The sequence below is a fragment of the Aythya fuligula genome, chromosome 2 (assembly GCF_009819795.1).
Source record: "Aythya fuligula isolate bAytFul2 chromosome 2, bAytFul2.pri, whole genome shotgun sequence".
In the NCBI taxonomy this organism is placed as follows: domain Eukaryota; kingdom Metazoa; phylum Chordata; class Aves; order Anseriformes; family Anatidae; genus Aythya; species Aythya fuligula.
In genome coordinates, this window is record NC_045560.1 from 53,645,154 (window position 1) to 53,665,555 (window position 20,402).

General features: G+C 36.5%; 1 protein-coding gene across 1 annotated transcript in view; it reads right to left on the minus strand.

Moving 5' to 3' along the window:
* NFX1 (nuclear transcription factor, X-box binding 1) overlaps positions 1-20,402 on the minus strand; it is a 58,470-nt gene continuing 38,068 nt past the window's right edge. Inside the window, 10 exon segments of the mRNA XM_032180874.1 lie at positions 1-3,544; positions 4,302-4,403; positions 9,310-9,455; positions 12,900-12,909; positions 14,135-14,165; positions 14,168-14,190; positions 15,887-15,905; positions 15,908-15,984; positions 16,237-16,278; positions 17,872-17,973. Of these exon segments, the coding sequence (XP_032036765.1) occupies positions 3,469-3,544; positions 4,302-4,403; positions 9,310-9,455; positions 12,900-12,909; positions 14,135-14,165; positions 14,168-14,190; positions 15,887-15,905; positions 15,908-15,984; positions 16,237-16,278; positions 17,872-17,973 (628 nt within the window). The 3' untranslated portion in view covers positions 1-3,468.

Genomic DNA, 20,402 nt, shown 5'->3' on the forward strand with positions numbered 1-20,402 from the left:
GAACTTTCAACTTGCATTTATTTCAGGTTTATAACGAAAGTCATTTTACACCAACTTCAAAAAATCAAGTAAAATAAAAAGCTTTCAACAAATAACTTAAGAAAAGTGATTTAGAACAGTTTTATTTTGCTTATTTCCTTATGCGGCAGATATTGTACAAAAGTGCCACAGTAGCAGTGATACTGAAGTCTACTTACACATCTTACACAATTTTAGGTTAAATCCAAGCACTGAATACTCAGAGCACTTTAAATGCATTAAACAATACAGATCAGTAATAGCACAGCCCAAATGCCAAAATATCTATTTTATACACAATTTTAAAAGCACTTAATGAAGTTACATGACTTCCAACTTACACCACACAAGTTATTTCAAAAGACACTTATTGCAGAGTACTTATATCAAATAAATCTGCAAGAAATAGTATTATTCTAAGGGCTCTGGAAAATGACTAGCATGTTCAAGCTTAAGTCTTGGTTACAGTCATGTCAATAAGGTTTTTGCTACTGACTTCACTGATGCAAAGATCTCTTATTCTCTCGTTCTTCTATCAAATAAAAGACGTAAAGGCCTGCTCATGGGATTTACAAAATAGCTAATTGAAAAACATTTCCACGAGGCACGTGTGCTGTATGAAAATGAGTTATCACAGATTTCAGAACTGCAGTCTTTAGTACTCTTCAGTATGAAAGTCACAGACATTGCAGCAAAAGCAAATGAGAACAGAAAGAAGAGCACCACTGTTAAACTGCTGAGTTCCTTTTTAAGGCTATGTTACTGTGTTCTGGGAAGAAAGACATCAATACTTTTTGGTTTTGGTATTAATTCCCTGGGTACGGTATCATGGTATCATGTTTTTAACCGAGTTACTAGAATGCATTTCAAAGCAAACATTTTCGTACGTGTGACTTGCTTCATAACTACAGATAGAGTCCAACAGCCATGATACAGAGATGTGTAATTTACACATCAATGTAAGAGTTAATATATGTGCAGTTAAGATATTTAGTAATGAGTACTATGATTTCTCAGTATGAACAGATCCAGTATAATTAATTAGTCCAACCTGAGAAGCTGAAGATTACCTGGGTTTTCTTACTAAAAACTGTAGGGTGCTGAAGTGCATCTCACCAGGTTCATATCTTTATGTTAAAGCCATAATTTCATTAAAAAAATGAAAGAGATAATGCTACTAAAACCTTTTAAGTTTTATATTTCAAATCAGAGGTGCAAATGTGAAGCATTAGCTGTATTCATAAGAAAACATGTGAAAAGGCTTCAGCTTTATGCTGTTTAATATTAACTAAATCACTTAGGCTGTGTGTGTGTGTGTGTCTGTGTGTTAGGTCTGCTTACAGAATACCAACTCCATTAGCCACACATACTCTGGGGCTCACTTTACCTACACTTTCAGCTCACTGGACATGTGTGGCAGGTTCCTGTCCAGAACCAACCCTCGTAGTGTAACTAGATACATTCTCCCTGTTGGAGTTACTATCCTGAAAACACTGCTATCATAAGATAGCTCTGGGTTTCTACACAGGAATTAGCCTTTGTCTAGCCACAGTGAACTGGCACTTGTCTGCAAGCACTGGAATAGATACATTCCTCACAATGATGGGATTGAAGAAAAGATTCCTGGAAAGATGCTAAGTAACTTATTTCCTTAGCTTTAGCTGAACTTCACAAAGCAGTATGCCTTGTAGGATCAAACAATAGTGTGCTTAGAAAATCAGGGTACTATAAGCTTTGTTAATTTATTCTTAATTTTTGTTCACAAAAAGTAAGACAAAGTAATTTAAGTAAGTAATTTAAACTGCTATGAACAAATTAAAAGCCTGAACAGGTCTTGAGAAATGAGAGTCCTTCTGGTAACTGTTCTACCAGAAGGTAACTGGTGACACGCATTTGAAACATTTAGAAACACGTACGACTTTCTTTTATGTGAAATAATAAACACACAAAAATATGCAATAACATAAGTTTTAATTCTGAAAAGATTTAAGGGGCAGGTATCATCTGTGACTTTGCTATTCACTGTTTCACAAGCTCCGGATGTTCAGGATGAAATGTAGCCGCAGAATGCTTCACGTATAAGACTCACGGTTTCGTAACTATGTAAATTTAAACATGGATCACTGCCTTTCATTTTCTTGGCTACAAACCTCCCACTACAGCATAGTAAGCTAGCTGAAACCCAAACCACCAGGCTTCCATGAGGTCTGTTTCTTTTTTTCTAAGCTCCTTTGACAGCAGCAGCCCCTGATGCTGTACAGGGTACTCGCCTCCAGTGCTGCATGTAGCCACACGGAACAAGAAACAGCAAACCAGTGCCGAATTAAGGAAGTCATTAATTGAAAGGACCATCTCCCCTAGACAATGTGTATCACTCAAAGTCAAGAACTGTGCCACTTTGTAGGTCTGCTCAGAATCACCTCTCTCCCGCTTTAGCTCGTGATCTGGAAACAATTCACCATCTGAGAGACTGTTAAGCTGTTTATACCACCATCCCATTTTGTTCATGGCATTTCCCATGCAACAAATACCTTCCACTGGCAAAGAGACAGATGTTCTTACAAATTTTACAAAAATTGTTCCAGATTGATAATATTTTTTTCACACATTCCCTTAAGCTTGCACAGTACAGAAAAAAGTAATAAACCATTAACAAAAACCATGCAAAAAACCCAAGACCATCAAGCTAACATATCTAAATAAAAACTAAATCAAATAGAACACCAAAATAATGTATAAAAGCTTATCTTGTTCAAGGTCTTGAATAACATTAATAATGATGTCTTTTGTTTTGTTTTGTTTTGTTTTTAAATGTCAAATTTGAGGTAAAACAAAATAAGCTTTAATTCCCCACCTTCCCCAAATCCTGGTTCTTCAGATACAAAAGAAACCTGTGCTCTTAAGTGGCGTTTAGAGCATATACTTGTACTTCAAGACTGACTAAATTTTGTATTTCAGTCCATGCAAAGGAGTAACTAAAATTACCAAATTTACCACATTAACATGGATACAAATTAATAAAAATATGAAAATGCTTTAAGAATATTCTCTTTAGTGCTTTTAACAAAGATTATTCCTGGTTTAGTTTAAATTGTGTGAGATATGTTGAAGTAAATCTTTAAGATTTATTGTTGTTCTCACTACTCAAAAGAATCTATTTGATTATCAGCTCTCTCACTTTAAAGGCATTGATGGAAATTTTACATCGTTCTGACAGCATATTAGATAAAAAAAATGCAGCAAACACAGGTTGAAAAAAATTATACTACTGTTAAGTATTATGCAGTTATGCAGTGATGTAAACCGTAAAGTATCACAATCTAACTGTAGATGTTAAATCATGAACATGCTGAACAACTGATCATTTGACAGGTAACCAAAAAGTGCCTTGCACAATAATTTAGTATCTTCACCTGTAAGCTTCTGCATCGTAATTCTACATCAACCATTTCAGTCTTGGACATCGAAGTAGTCAATTACTGGCTCTTCTTTTAATGGTTTGGATAAACCACTGCTTCCACTACTCCTGAAATTATAAGAATATTAGATGTTACTCACTCTGCATGAAACACAAGATAAAAGTAGGTTGAAGTCACAAATTCCCATAACGTCTCAGTGTGCATATGAACACTGCATTGATAGATGGGGTGTTCTAAATTATGTTCTAATGGAAATATCTTAATGCTTCAGAAAACATTTAACTATGATTTTGGGGAAAAAATATATACTTTATCAAATTAACGTATAACGGTGCATGGCTGAATTGATACAATTTGTTTTTGAGTTTTACCAGAAACTATCATTTATTAGTAATATTTATTGCAAAAGCACTAATGTACTGAAGACTAAATGCTAAACATGCTTTTAAATAATAAAATATAAACATAAACAAAAATATATTTACTAACTGTCCTAATAAATTATTTATGCCAGTAAGACACTACTTATCTTTTACACAGAAAAGTTAAAAATATAAACAACCCAAACCTCCAAAACATAATCTCTTCTCAATCATCTAATCTTTATTAAAAAAAAAAAAAGAGAGGTCCATAATATTTGTTTTTATTACTACTCTTATATCACTGTCAATCCTACATTCTGTTAGCATTTAATTTCAGGTTTACTTCTGTGGACAGAAAAATTTAGTGCAGGCTGCAAGCTCCGCAGCAGCATGTAAGTTGAGTAGAAGACTCAGGGAACATAAAATTGAAGTTCATGAACACTCTTCCTTGAGCAAACCAGCACAAAACTGAAGAACACCATTTTAGAAACACATTTCTTACTTATCTGTTTGTTTGTAATGAGGAATAGGAGGTGGAGGCCTGTTCTGCATTTCTTTATCCAGCACAGAAGTTAAAGTATTGCTTGGACAAATGGATTTCCCTCTAGAAAAAAAAAAAAAAAAAGTTATTTTATTCAACAGGAATTTATATTCATTTAGAAATTAGGGCAAAAAAAGAGTTACGTTTAGAAGTAGTGGTACCAGTGTCTGAGTTCATATTTGTATTTCATCTACATAACTATTTAATTTTCATAGAGTCACAGAATATCCTGTAACAGAAGTAACCCACAAGGATCGAGTCCAGCTCCTGGCTCCACACAGGACTACCTAAAAATCAAACCATCTCTCTGAGATTGTTGTCCAAATGCTTCTTGAACTCCAACAGGCTTGATGCCACAATCACTTACCTGGGGAGCCTGCTCAAAAGCTCAACCACCCTCTCAGAGAAGAACCTTTTCCTAATATCCAATCTGAACCTCCCTTGATGCATCTTCATGCTATTCCCCCCTTGGGTCTCATCACTGGCCACAAGAGAAAAAAGATCAGCACCTTCCTCATCTCTCCCCCTCACGAGGAAGCTGTAGGCTGCATCAAGGTCTATGGTCACAGATCACTGCATCTTCACAGTATCTAATGCTGTGGAGCCACATTCTTAACCTCAAGCAGCAAGTCGCATTAAACTTACTCATCACTCCGCACTAAAACTAGGCCCCTGTGAAGCAGTCCTCTCCAAGGAACAATAACAGAATCACAGAATGGTTTGGATCAGAAGGGACCCTAAAGATCACCTGATTTCAACCCCCCTGCCACGGGCAGGGACACTCTCCACCAGGCCAGGTTGCTCAAAGCCCCATCCAACCTGGCCTTAAACACTTCCAAGGATGGGGCTCCTCTGGGCAACCTGTGCCAGTGCCTCACAATACACTGCCACTTCCTCACCCGTTAGCCCAGGTGCATGAGACCAGAAAAATGATATGCATTAAGAAAAAAACAAACAAACAAATAAACAGTTCTTCCTGCCCTCCACATAGGTCTATTATGCGACCATAACCATACAATGAAGCATCCCATTTGTGCTTGTGCCCTCTGCAATACAAGGGCCACCCTGTGGCCATGGTGCAGGGCAGTATTTTCTCCAATGCAGGAAGACAGTATGCTTTAGTATGTCCCTAGGCTTGTACCGGCTGCAAATGAAGCACAACTTCAGTACTGCACAGTCCATATCCAAAGGCTGCACTGGCTGGAGACAGGGGAAGGATATAAAAAAAAAAAATGGAAACTGCTTTGAAAGATTATTACAAAAAAGGCATCTAAGCCAAATTTTTTCAAAATAAGTATCACACGCAACTCTGTCTTTAACAGGCTGTGGAGATGTCTTAAAAGTTTCCTACGAGTCACTTTCAAGAGTGAGTTTGCTTTATTTCAACTTGCAGTCACGGTTTCAATGTAATTGCAGGACTGAGAGGCCTTCCACCACCATTCTGGTACACTTGAACAGCACTGCTTTCCTATTTATATCTGAATGCCTCTTCTTCTTAGGAATGTTTCCCTACCTTCTGAGATGTAGACTGTTCTCTGAGTACTGCTTGCACATGATACATTTTTTGGCTAGCTACTTTTTATATGGAGAATAAATTAGCTTGGCCTCTCCATTTCTGAACAGGCGAAAAAATGCTGCTTCTTGTCCTTCATTCTTGCCCTCCTATTTACATTGCATTCATAACTTAACAGTAACTTTTATTCCACATTGGAAACAAACATTTGCCTGAATGCCTATTTATGACTTTATAATTAAAGGAACCTTAGCCTTTCCCATTCTTCTATTCTCACAAGTACCATTATATTTAAAACCACTAGTATATGTACAAGGAAAACAGACGAGTAACTATACATTAATTATATATATGCTCTAACGTTTATTCCTACATACAGCAAGTCACTGATTTTATGAGCAACCCATTCCACAATTGCTACATATTGTATGAATCTTCTTCCTGCAACTGTTTCAAACCTGATGATTTTCATTTGTGCCCATTACCTCCTCTGTTGAAAGAAAGAGAGAATACGCATTCTCTACTTGGGCTGTGATTTCAGGTATCTTTGCGAAAACTCTGCAGTACCTTTCCAGGCTTTTTTCAAGAAGACAACCTGTATCTCTTACTGTTTTTAACAATCTTCTATGTCTCTGACAAACCAACTTAGAATGCAAAGTAGGAGTAAATGAATTTACACTTACCTAATGTGACCAAAACACTTAATAATTACGCTATATTTTTTATTATTGAATAATGTTCTGAGCTTAAAGCTGCATTTATATGGAAATTAATGAGGTAAAAAATCCTACAATTATTTTATCAGAAAACTGCCATAACATACTCAAGTAATTTAAACATATTAACCATATAATTATGCATTAAAATTTAACCATATATTAAATCTCTCTAAAAATCTATATAAGCCTGTATATAAAGACATACTTATATACTCACCTACATATGTAAATTATATATAAACATTAAATTAAATGCTGTTCCTAGAAGGAACACCAAAAATAAGCCTCTTTCCCTTTTTGCCATACCAGTCTGCACATAACCTTTTAACACAGTACTGCCCCACGGAAGGAATCCTGGGTCAGAAGGAATCTGGTATTGCAACTGCTCAAAAGATGGTGACTACAAAGGCAACCAGCAGGGAAGTGTGAGAGGGCACTTAAGATGAACCACTAGGAATGTTTATCTGCTTAGACATCAGCAGTGCTGTACATCAGTGATTCTAATGCAGCTAACATGATCATCTCATACCAATGTGGTGGAATGATGACAGGTGCATTTTGCTGATGGCAAAGTAGTCATGGTGCTTGCTCCTAGCCTATTATCTGCCTAGAGGAACTTCTTTAGCCCCAAGGATTACCTTTTCTCACTCCTCTGATCCAACTTGTATGGCGATGTTACCATTTCAGTGACATAATGGGGAAGAGCAGGAAAAATACCTAGCGTTATTTCTCATTATGTATACTTGGAAATGTCCCTAAAAGAAATCTGCAGGGAATACTGAAAACAGGATGAAACAAACTGAATCAAACCATTTGGGCTTTGTGTTGACTAGACTCTGGATTTGAAGAAGCTGTTGTGAAAATGCATTCAGCTCTGGGGCCCCCAACATGAGAAAGACATGGACATATTTGAACGAGTCCAGAGGAAGGCCACAAAGATGATCAAATGGGCTGAAACGCCTCTACTACAAATACAAGATGAAGCGTTGGGGTTTTTCAGCCTACAGAAGAGAAGGCTCCAGGGAGACCTCACAGCAGTCTTCCAGTACTTAAAGGGGGTCTACCAGAGATCTGGAGAGGAACTCTTTGTCAGGGAATATAGTGTTAGGACAAGGAGTAATGGCTTTAAACTAAAACAGGGAAGATTTAGATTAGGTTTTAGGAAAAAAATGTTTACTCAGAGGGTAGTGAGGTACTGGAACAGGTTGTGCAGACAATCTCTTGATGCCCCATCCCTGGAAGTGTTTAAGGCCAGGCTGGATGGGGCTGTGAGCAACCTCGTCTAGTGGGAGATGTCCCTGCCCATGGCAGGGGGGTTGAAATTAGGTGATCTTTAAGGTCCCTTCTGAACTAAACTATTCTACGAAATACTCTAAAAATATCATCCTAGAACCTGAGCTATCAATTGTCTGAGGCTTCAATGAGTTTTATGTCTTGAAGAAGTGGTCTTTGCCACTTGAAATAAAATTAAAATGAAAAGAATCCTTGGATGAATTCAATTAGGAAACATTGCTACGCAGCTGAAAAACACTGTTGTATAGCACTCAGTGTCTATAAGAGCAGAAGTAAAAATGCAGCATTTGTGTTCTGCACTGCATGATCTTCTCTAAACAACAAAAGGGAAGGAGCAAGTATGCAACTTCTAACACTACAGAAGGCTTCCCATTCTAAAGTTTCAGCATACAATGACTTTTTTTTTTAAACATCATCTGTCCTACTCGTTTCTCTGACACTTTCTCCTCCTCTTCACTAATTTCTCATCATCCTCCAGCCCCTTGCTTTTTCTGAGGAAGCTTTTTCAAATGTGGTCTCTCTTCTCACCCTTCTTTTGTAGGGAAAAGGGAGATACCTTAAATTGGTTCACAGAAACATAAAGAGTTACCTTAAAGTAGTGTCCCATCTTTATTGAAAGAGATCAAGATTCTAACTAGGATAACAGGCTCAGGAGCAGCTCATGGCACTGTAACTAGCAGGGATGGTAACATTTTTTTTATTTTTTAATTTTTAACTATAGCCAACATCTATAGTTAGAAACCAATTAAATGAGTTGTCAAAGAACCACAATTTGACAGTGCTGAACTAAAATTTGTCAATGTTAAACTAAATAAGTTGCTCAGTGACAAAAGAATCAAGGAAGCCACACTCTCCAGTCAATAACCTTGCTTTTCCCCCAGCTATATCCCTTCATTTCCTTTTATACTATGAACTTCTTTCTACATGCCCCTCTCCAAGCATCTCTAATTTTGCTTAGACATCTTTTATATTTGCAGTAATCCATTTCCAACTTTGTCCATTAACAAAAAGAAAGGATAGGACTTTCTGTGGCAGGTTCAGGTGTGTAGAGAAGTTCCAATACGAGCCTTCTTTCAAAGAAGGTGCAAATTTAGATGTGACTTCTCTATCCAGCCATTAATATTCATAAAATTTTATTACTTTTATCATCCCTGATACTTCTGTCAAATTTAGCTGATGACAAAAAGACAAGAAGTTACTGCTAAGCCAAACGGAAAACAGACTTGCAAAATCTTGTTTTCTTAGCTTTTTCATTTTTAATTGGGTTTTCTTCTCTGAAGATGTATTCAACCAGGGGGAAACAGAAGCTTATCAAATGTTAAAACTGCTTTAAAAAACTTTTAAAAGGAAGCTACTGCATGCTGCAAATTGTACTGTAAACAAACTCATTCAATTAAGTGATATAAACATACACAGTTACTAGAAAACAAAATGAATTACATACTTCACTGCAGTGATAACAACGTTACGCTTTGGTTCGTTGTCATAGCTCACACTTTCAATGCCATACACCTGAGCTAATTCATGGATGATTCTGCGATGATCCCTGTTCATTGGTGGGTAACAATGACTCTTCTTTGTATGCTTGCCCTGAAATTAAAAAAGAAAAAAAAAAATATATATATATAAATATATAAAATGAGGGAGTGAGCAAGCAAAGAAAGGCAAGCAGAAAGGAAAGGTGTGTGGGAAAGAGAAAGCATTTCTAACTCTAAAATTTTGCCACCATGACAAAGTAGTCCTACAAATGTTAATACATCAGTATTGGCAAAAAAAAATCATCTAAAAAACAACCATTTAGTTCCCACCTCAAAGCATACATACACACATTTATGTGTACATTTAAGTTCGAAACAAATCCTGAATACATCTATTCTGTCTACATCCCAAAGAAGCAGTATAATTCATCTGAATTTTTCTTTTTCAGACTGGTTTTTACAATGCACATATACAGCAGGTGGCTACAAAGGCATCAGATTTAGTTATCACTTCTCTCTTACCAAATAAGCGATATATCTGGAAAACCTGCCACGTAATAAAGTCTATTGATGTTATTAATAGCAACAAAACTGTAGTTTCAGTTCAGTGAACAAAAACTGATAATGCTTGATTTGACAACAATTGTTACATCAACAGTCAAAGAAAGAACAGAAAAAAATAAAAGCGTCTCTCCTTCCTAAAGGACTGGGTGTCTTAACAACAGCAGATGCAGATGAGGGTAAGATACTCAGTCTGCTTCGGGGTTTCAAGACACTGTGCTTCAGCCTTTGCCTTGGTTGTCACCAACAAGGTCTCAGAGGTCTTTGGGGCTATCAACAGGGTTCAAGAAGAAGACAAACTGCCAGTATTAGATAACGTTTGAGTCAGGGACTGCAAGAGAAGTCCCAGCCTGTACAGGGTTCTGGGACTGGATGCAGTATATTTAACAACACAGAGACTAGGAGTATGTGTTGTTCTCTATCACTTCTGAAAGGTTACAGACATCGGGGGTAGGAGCCTAATGACCGGAGAAAGGCAACTGTTGTGTTTCCAAGAAGAGCAAGACAGACAACACAAGAACTACAGGACAATGAGCTACATTTCAAAGCCTGCGAAAAAAAAACCACAGCCTCTCATCAGCCATTTTTAGGCACATGAAGTAGAAGGTCCCTTGGAGTAGCCAGAGAGGATTTAGGAAACTTCTTCAGTATCTGACTGGATAAGGCCCATTCGTTCAGGGGCTGAGTTCAGCGTTGGTTCTTGCTTCAAGAAAGAGCTGCACTAGATTACCTCTGCAGGCTCCTTCAACCTGAATGATTCTAAGACATCTTCTGACAGGCTACGTTAAACGTTCAAATACAAATGTCTGATTAGTACACCTTCGGATTGCACAAGGAGAACTGTTATGTTAAAAAGCAGTTTGCTTTACAAGTCATGTGAAAACTCTTCAAATCATTAAGATGCAGAGACCCCATTTTAGAATGTAATAAAAGGACAATTTTGATAAATCTTAAACTACACACAAATCTATTCCAGTCTGTTCAAGTCTATTATTGCACGATCACAGTGCTGCCAGAAGTAACTTTGACACAGTACTGTGTACTCTTTCTTTTTTAATATTCTAGGAAACTATTAATTTGATATAATCTTTAACTGGTTAGATTAAGCAAAAAGAATACTCCTGGAAATTATTTAAGCAACTGCAGGAATCAACACAGGTTCTTGAAACCTCTTCTTGGTCCTTTACAGTGTTTCTGTAAATCAGTATTACTGTAAAGGAGGAATGCTACTTTAACAGTAATCTATTTGTTATAGTCCTTTTCTCTACTATTCAACTCCGCAAAACATTTGTTCACCAGTTCTTACAAAGAAAGGCAGAATGAGGATGAAACTCATCCCCTCCATTGAGACAAAAAGAATACTCATTCTGCTGCAGTCACCTAGATATAGTCTGCTACAGATGAATTTAACAGAGGAAGATAAACATTAAAGGCACAGTGTACCTGCCCCTGTAGATGGATGGGTTTATACCTGCCTCCTCTCAGAACATTAAGTAGCTAAATTATGAATAGTAACCAGACCTGAAGTGGTGGTCAATCTTTTCCACAAGTCTTCAGAATAATCACATACTGTCTGGACAGAGTTACTTAGCAATAACAGTAATAAACTTTCCACCTACTACAAACACTTTCAGCATATAGACAAACATACCTTTAGAAGGATGATGTTTAAAGGGATGATTCTGGCTCAAAAAAAATCAGAATTTCTGTCTATGTGCTGGACAGAGCTGGATGACATGAATGTTTTCTGTCCTGTCTGCTTACACATGTCAATAGTGACAACTCTGCTGTGCTAGATTAATACACACTAATGAGTCTAGGGGAACAGATATTCATGAAGCAAGCAAAGTCATACAATGACAGATAAAGTTAACTGTATTAATATGTAAGCGTGTATTTACAAAATGACAAAATTACAAATTGACAAAAAGCATCAGAATCCTTTTCATTACGCATTTATCCAGTTAAGCTGAAATTAGTATCCAAAGGAACAGTGCAAAAATATAACAAGTCAAAACAAAAATGTGTAAGCATAAGTAACAGTAATCAGTACAAAATACATAGTACTGATACAGGCAGAGCTACCTGAATGCTTCATAGACCAGCATGCAAAATACTTTTAATACAAGGAAGTAAAGCTTAACATCTAGAAAACAAAGAACACAAGTCACATCTCAAGACAGAAAGGATTTAGGAGTCATGGTAAACAAACAACTGAACAGAGACTCAAGCATAAGACAGATTTAGGGATCTTGGCAGAAGAACAACTAAGCACAGTCTCCTGCATAATGCCATGTCAAACATATTAATCCAGTCTTTGGATACATAAGAAGTGAGAGTTGACTTGTCTGGCTGGGCAACAGGCCTGAATGAAGAGCAGTGATAACACTTACCAGCATAGAGACATCTCCAACACAATACAAATACCTGTTGTTGCAAGAGGGAACATGACTGTAATCAGGAATCTAAACAGTTCAAGGAGGAATTTGAACAGCCTTGCAAAACTTAGTATGTAACTAAATAGAGAATTTTCAGGTATAGAACAAAGATTATGGTTGGACTCCTCAGGTAACTGATTCAGTTTGCCTACTGAAGATTCATGAAAATAATTTTTACCTGTACATGCATCATAACGTATGGACTCCAAATGATGAGACTTGTGTAACTTGTTTTTGGTATACAGAAAGAAATCTCTTCCCTTTGAAAGATAATTGACTTCTGGAGACTTCTTGTACCTTATGGAATAGCAATTCCCAACAGCCTGAGGTACAGGTGGGTGCAGAACTTGTCCTTGAGGTACTGAATTGTCAAGTGGGCCTAACTGATTCATCTTCATCGTGATAGAAGCTTAAATGAGCACTGAGCAAGTCTCCCTTAGGTCAGACAAGGGAAGGATTGTCATGTCTAGCTTGTTTTTTTCATCCTCTTCTGCAATGGAGACTCTTTTTAATAGACACTCAATGGTCTCTGTTGTAGAATTGTTATTTAACAATACTTTGTTACTGCTGAGAACTAAACTTTGGAGGATTTTCTTGAGCTCTCCTGTTCTCTTGTTCCACTATATTTTATGTCACTAATCCATTTTCTATTACTAATTCAAGACATAGAGTCACCTTTTTTGTACCATATTACATATATTGGTTGGCTGTTGGTTTGGAATATATATTGGTATATCCAGTTATCAATATACAAATGTGTACATATACATTTCTCTGTGCGGGTGTGTAAAATAAGGCAGTATACAAAGGTATAAATAGGATAACTACAGTCAAAACAATGTTGGGCAATGTTATTTTTAGCTAATAACAATTATTCTACACATCTATTAGCAAATGAGATTGGAGGGGCCTGAATATAATTAGACACAAATAATCCCTCTCGGATTTTCATTCCAATACGGAAAAAATAGGTAAGAACATTAGACAGGTGCACAAGCACCAAGATTGCTTAAGAAACACCACACAAAAAGAAAGGAATAAAACTAAGTGATTGAAAATAGAACATATGCAGTCCTACGGGATGAGAACGGGGAAAGACATTGATACTTTCTACAGAAAGTTATGTTTCTTGAGCTAAGGCCAACTGAGGATAGAGTGGTTTATACTTCCAACTGCACACAACAGGTCAAGCACTGTGCAAGCAGCAAGCCAGTAGTACACTAACCAGACAGGCCCAAAGGCAGAATTCTGCTTTTGCTACATGCCTATGATTTTGTCTGTGGAACCGACCTCTCTAGGTATACTGGAGTCTATTAAGGCTAAATCCCAGTCTCCTTATAGGAGGAAGAGGACTACCTCACACAGAAATGCCAAAGAGCATCCACTCTACAGATATGAAAGCAAATCCCACTACAGGGACTGAAAGAACCTAGGGCTTTCACCCTCAGAGTCTTAACCTTTAAATACTGTGTTTGACGATTAAAGCTTTATCGACGGAGACACAAAAATGAAAGGTAATCCACTGATGCATTAAAACCTGGCACTGGTTGAGTCTTTAAAAAAACAAAAAGTAAAAAAATCTTGACTGTCACAGAAGCGGTCGTACTGCTATGTTTTAAAAATTTTGTTCTATTATTAAAATATGCATTCTAATAGAGTAAAAACAGATCTAGTATTAATCCCTAACTATTAGCACTAAAGTTTCATAAACATAATTCTGATCCACCCCCAAAGTAAACAAAACTGTTTCTTTTAATAACTCAAAGAATACCTGAATACTGACCTTATTCACAGCTTCACAAGCATTCTCATCTCCTTCTCAAATCACTGACAAATTTTAAATCCTTCCTGCAACAACAGCATACTAGGTAAATGAGGCAATAAAATGTACAAAGATGCAATGACTTTATCTTCTGTAATATATAAACATGTAACATGTTGTAATGAAAAGTTACCATTTCAGTGTTTCTCAGTTTTGTCATTTAGGCAATCCACTTAATTAGATTACATCATTAGATGGAAAATCAGGTGTTGGGTACACAGAGTAGAATTGTTTTCAAAGACAGAAAAAGTGCACTGACTGATTTTAGAACTTATCTGGTGTAACAAATTAATGAAAACAGAAGTAGAAGCATAAAGCTATTTGCGAAGAAAAAATATTCTTGATATTATGGATTTTTTTTAATTAATTGGTTTGCCCTACTTAATCACAGTAAATTGGATCTGTCAGAGTGAGCTTTATGTTCTGTTCTTATATGAGCAGGTAAACTAATTCCAAAAGAAAGGTTAACATTTATTAGAGCACTGTCCCCATGGGGAAAAAATGTCTACCTGAAGAATTCATCTCTCAAATCTGGTTAGCAGTAAAAATAAATAAATAAATAAATAAATCTGCAGAATCAGTAGTCTCCTCTGTAGGATCCTGATCAGAGAACTGACTGAGTGGAGACAGTAAAAAATGACTGAGTTTATTTCTCATTTCTTCTTGACTCTGATTCTGGTCTTGCATTTTACTGCAAGTTTAGCTTGTTTTGTTTAGTTTAGTTTAGCTTGTTTTGGTGTTTTATCAGCTTGCTTACATCCTATTTGAAGGGTTCCATTTGTGTTTGTCCTGAGCTGGAGGTTGTTTGTATATTTACAAATTAATCCAGGTACAATTCATACTCCCTATCAAACCAATGAAGTACCTCAATTCCCAGGACACTGATGAAGTATCTACCACTCGACTGAAGTATTTCTTAAGTTATTTAAAATTAAATTAAGTTTGAAAATATGAAATTTATTAATCATTAGGATACTGAAGCAAGTGCAAATATAATCCAACAGGCCTACACACATACAGACAAAGTAAAAAATTTCTTAGTGACCTTTATCATTTAAGCATCTTTTTACAAATCTGTCTGATCCCTCTTTATCATTCCAGGTTGCACAGTGTTTACTAGTGAGATGCTTTTGATATTAACTTGACTTTCTCTTGCCTCATTTCCAGATGTTTCATCCTAGTAGCTCTCTTTGCAACCCACATTAGCATAGTCTTAACTATGCATCATGCAAATGTTTTGCTAGTGTCTTTATTTTGAAAATTGACAGCAAGGCAAACAAATAAAGGGACTAGTACACAGAAATAGTCTCAGACTCTAAGAGTATGTTTCATTGCTTGGTTATCACTCTTGCCTTTGTCCTGAAAAAATTACAGAGAGCACAGAGATAGTGGGGGCAGAAGTTTGTGAAGCCAGTGGAAGAGTGCATACGCTGATTTGTTGTGAGAGGAATGGTGGGAACTGATGTTCCCATTGTAAATCTGGCCCTGTTATAGAACAAAGAAACCAGCCAGACACTTATTATTATTTAAAACTTCTCATTTCGCTGGTCCTTGAGAAAAACACATCAATTCCTTTGCCTCAATGATCACCTATTGCCATGATCACCTCTGGAGAGAAAAGGAAACGACATTTTTACAAGAGCAAATAGAATCGATCTTCATTTCCTATCTTGGCACTCTACACTGTTTACCTGTGACAATTCTCATTATTAGAACGCATACCTTGCATCTTCTTTTAAAGGTCACTGTACTTTGGTCCAGAAGAACGGATGTTGAAAGGGTCAGAGTTATCATCTATTTCAAGAGCCTCAGCAAGACGCCTAAGTTCAAGCAGGGGAGAAAAAACACAAAAATGCCACCATAAATAAATAAATAAATAAAAATTACCGCCCAAGAACATTTTCTCATTGAAGAGATGGGATGCCAATACAGATAACAGCTCACAAAAGATAGAGTCTGTACATTTGATGCTAATTTACAGGAAAGGATTTTTTTTCCATATAGCATTAACTTTTTTCTGAAAAAAAAAAAAAAAAAAAAAAAAAGTCCAAATTAAAAAGTTCATTGCCCACCTGTTCCTCTGAAGAGCTAAACATTCTTCATCACATTGCAACCTGAATTATTAAAAAAATACAATTAGAATCACTGTTTCTCCTCAGTTTAAACATGATAGCAACAAACTATAGTTATCACAGCCTAAGTAAATATGTATCAGAATAATTTACTTTATTAAATCAGATAATACAGCTAACAACAGATTAGACTTTATTTCAGAGTCAGTCTGTTAGGTGTATTAATCAAATTCACAATTCAGGGAAGAGAGATTATAACATAAAAAAAATGAAAATAGGTCTTCGAAGGGAAAGACTTAAGGAAATCAAGTTTTAGACAAAATGTTATTGGAGAAACTTGACGATACCTTGAAGAAGCAATACTACAAGTAAAAGCACAATTCCAGGGGAGTATCAGGAAGTACAGCGAAATGACCAAATTTAAGACCAAATTGGTTTTGTGACTTAAACACAAATGTGCAGTGCAACAGTATGAGAGCACAAGCGTCAAGCATAAATGACACAGACGTACTTTTTTCTATTATCCTAAAAAGGGTAATAGGAAAATATTATAAATAGTAAGATGATGACTAGGAGAAAAATACATCCTAAAAGGTCATCCAGAAAAGAATGTTAAGAGAAATCTGAAAAAAAACTATGAACTCCAAGGAGTTTGTGCGCCTGGTAGACGCCAACTATGAACATGAGTCAGCAATGTGCCCTGGCAGCAAGGAAGGCTAATGGCATTCTGGGCTGCATGAGGCAAGTATTGCCAGCAGGTCAATGCAGGTGATCCTTCCCCTCTGTTCAGCACTGATGAAGCCACACCTGGAATATTGTGCCAAGTTCTGATCACACACACCCCGCTCCACAGTACAAGAGACACATAGACATAGCAGAGAGAGTGCAGCAAAGGGCTACAGAGATGAAGGGACTGGAACATCTGAGGATGTTACTGGAACATATGAGGAACAGCTGAGAGAGATGGGACTTGTTTGGGCTAGAGAAGAGGGCGTTCAGTAGGGATTCTATTAATGTATGTTAATTAAGGGAGAATGCAAAGAGGACACACCGAGGCTCTTTTCAGTGGTGTCCAGAAACAACACAAGAGGCAATAGGAACAAACTGAAACACAGGAAGATCCTTCTGAACATCAAGAAACACTTTAAAAAATAAAACAAACAAACAAACAACAAATGCATGGGTGACTGAACACTGGCACAGGTTCCCAAGAGCAGGTGTGGAGTTTCCCTCCTTGGAGGGAAACTATTCAGAAGTTGTCCTGAGCAAGTGTCTATAGGCGGTCCTGCTAGAGCAGGGGGCTTGGACCAGCTCACCTCCAAAATGCCCCTTCTAACCTCAGCCATGACTGAGTTTGCAGAGTAGAAAAAAAACTCTGAAACCACAATTACATTGTTCCATATGTAACTGTCACAAGAAACTAACCAATGATCGAGAAATTCTACATTAAAGCAAAAACAAGAACAGCTGAAGAATTGCAAAACATCCTACTAGCAGTATTACAGCAGAGTCAGGCTATTATTTAAAACTCTTTTTAAACCGTGATTCTGCTGACAATATTATGCATTTTCCAAGTCAACTGTTCTTCAAGTAAACACAAGGATTTCATACATGTTTCTACAGGTCTGTCCTTACCTGGCCTGCTTCATTTCTTTTTTCGTAATAAGCCTACTGATTTCCACTGAATCTCCAAGCTGCAGATCTGTTAACTTAGTGGCTATAGATATAGCAGCTATTCTGAAAAAGAACAGTATTAGCTTTCACTTGAGACAGGACATGAACCTTGGAAATTGTATATAGAGCTTCAGATTTAAATATCAAGGTGGGAGAAGTTTCCTTTTCAGATTACATAATTGTACTCTAGTTCTACATCACCTTGTTTTAGGAGTCTAATCTAGATGTACAAATAAAAAGGTTACACTCATCTTCAACAAACTAACAAACAGACTTGCCCCTTCATGGAAATATTCAGAGCACCAATTCTAAGCAAGTCTAACTAGCAACGTGAATACTCTTTCTTGTCACCTGCTGAATACTCAAACTACATCTGACCATGTAAGTTTCATCACTTTTTTAAAAAAACAAACAAACTTTCATGCGACTCTTCTTTCACGGGCTTTAGTTGCGTATAGTTAAGTGAATTTATTAAGTACTTTGAAGTTTGCTTAGAAAATATGGATGATACAAGCCATAAGAAAGAGTAAAATGCCTACTGAGACAGTTACAATTTCTTTATAAAGGTTCTCCATCATTCCCATCAAGCAAGCCTTTCTAGTCCCCTTTTCTTGCTAAAGTTTCTGATTAAAATATATATTAAATTTTTAGTGATATCCCACACCTTTCTCAAAATCCTGAATATGAAAAATTCTATTACTTGAACTCTTTCCTGTTGATTTTCAGATAAAAGGATATATTTACATCCAAACAACAAACATGACATTCAGAGAACAACTATTGTAACATTAATATTATAACTTTATTATATTATAACATCAGGAAGGACAATCTGAGACACACCATCAGCTTCAAATTTATCAGGTTGTGACCAAACAACAGGCCATTAAATGACAGGACAACAGCATTTATACTGTGTATACAGACAGAGCTGCACAGTCCCTTTTCTGTTCCCTTGGGCAATCTTTGTCATGACATAAACAGCTTTGAGCTTCGTTAATGAAACGCTCCCAGTAACATTTTTGGGAAAACCTGGATACCCCATTAATTTGCCAACCTTTCACAGTAGTAGCACAGGACTTGCAGTAATTTTTTCTTTTTTCTCAAGCATGAAGATGATAGAAAAAAAAGCTAAATCTAACTCCCACAAAAAATGGAGTATTTTAATGTTCTAGTAACCTGAAAAGTCAGTTATCATATAAACTTAGCAGCCATTAAACACTGGTTTTAGTAATATGACATGGCTCAAGAATTTGTTGATAATATCAGTTATTGTAAGGTCATAGAATTAAATGTATATGAACACATGTGAACCAAGAGATACAAACACTTGCTTTAAACTGAGTGTTTCATTTCCTTCATATTTAACTTGGCTTATACATGCAAGGACTCTTACTGATTTCAAATACACCATTTTGCCTGTATGAGTATTTTTTAACCTAAAAAACATTGGAAATATAACAGTGTTAAAAAACGTGGGACTTGTAATCCAGCTACCTTCCAGCTTATCATTATGACAAGAACATGTCAATTTTAAATGATAATTTAAAGTCAAGTCAATCACTTGATTTGTAATGATAGTGAAATAGATTTTTTTTTTTAAAAAACAACAAAGATGACCGCTCCTGTAAGTCTACCTTATATCCAACTTAGCATTAACTACTGTTGTTCTTAACTGCTTCTGACTAATACATTTTCCTCCTTGCTTTAATTAGGTTGTATTAAGCTTCTACAAAATATATGCTAAGCCACCTTCTGAAGAATTTAAATCTGTTGCGCTTTTCAGTAAGAACAACACAGCACATCCTCAGCTGGGCTAGTATCAGGTCCTCAAAAGTGTTAAAGAAAAGAAACAATCATTAGCAAGCTTTCTTTGGAAAACAGGAAGAATCTGTGACCGTTCTCTCCTATCAACTGGGATGAAGAGCAGAACTTTGGTTTCATTTCAAGTGGAGAGAGATTAACTTTCTGATTACCTCTTTACCACAGCCACAGCATAAGATTCCTTTATTACTATTATTACCCCTATTTTACTATTTCCATTTTGTAAGTAACAAAGTCCTATTTTATTTCTTCTTTTCCTTGTCTGTTCTTTGCCCTCTCAAATAAAACAACAAAGTTTAGAAATAGGATCTGGAAAAAAAAATAGTGCAAAAAATGGAGTTGGGTAGGACTTGGTTTGCATATTGACAACCAAGTTTTAGATGCCAAAGCTCTCATTACAGTCAACAATCTGAAAAGGTATTCAACTGCCTAAATTTAGCTGTTTCAGCTTTATTGCTCTTTAGCTTTCATCATCCATATTGACAAGGTTCCATCAGACATTTAAGTGGAACTGAGACAGCAAATCACACAGGGACTATTATATGCAGTCACCTACATTCAGATGTCTGAATCAGAGTTTGATGGATGGGAGATTCAAGCTTTGATGTGCCACCACAGTTACAGACTAAAGTGAAAGGAGGAATGTGTTCCAGTACAGCATGGCTGGT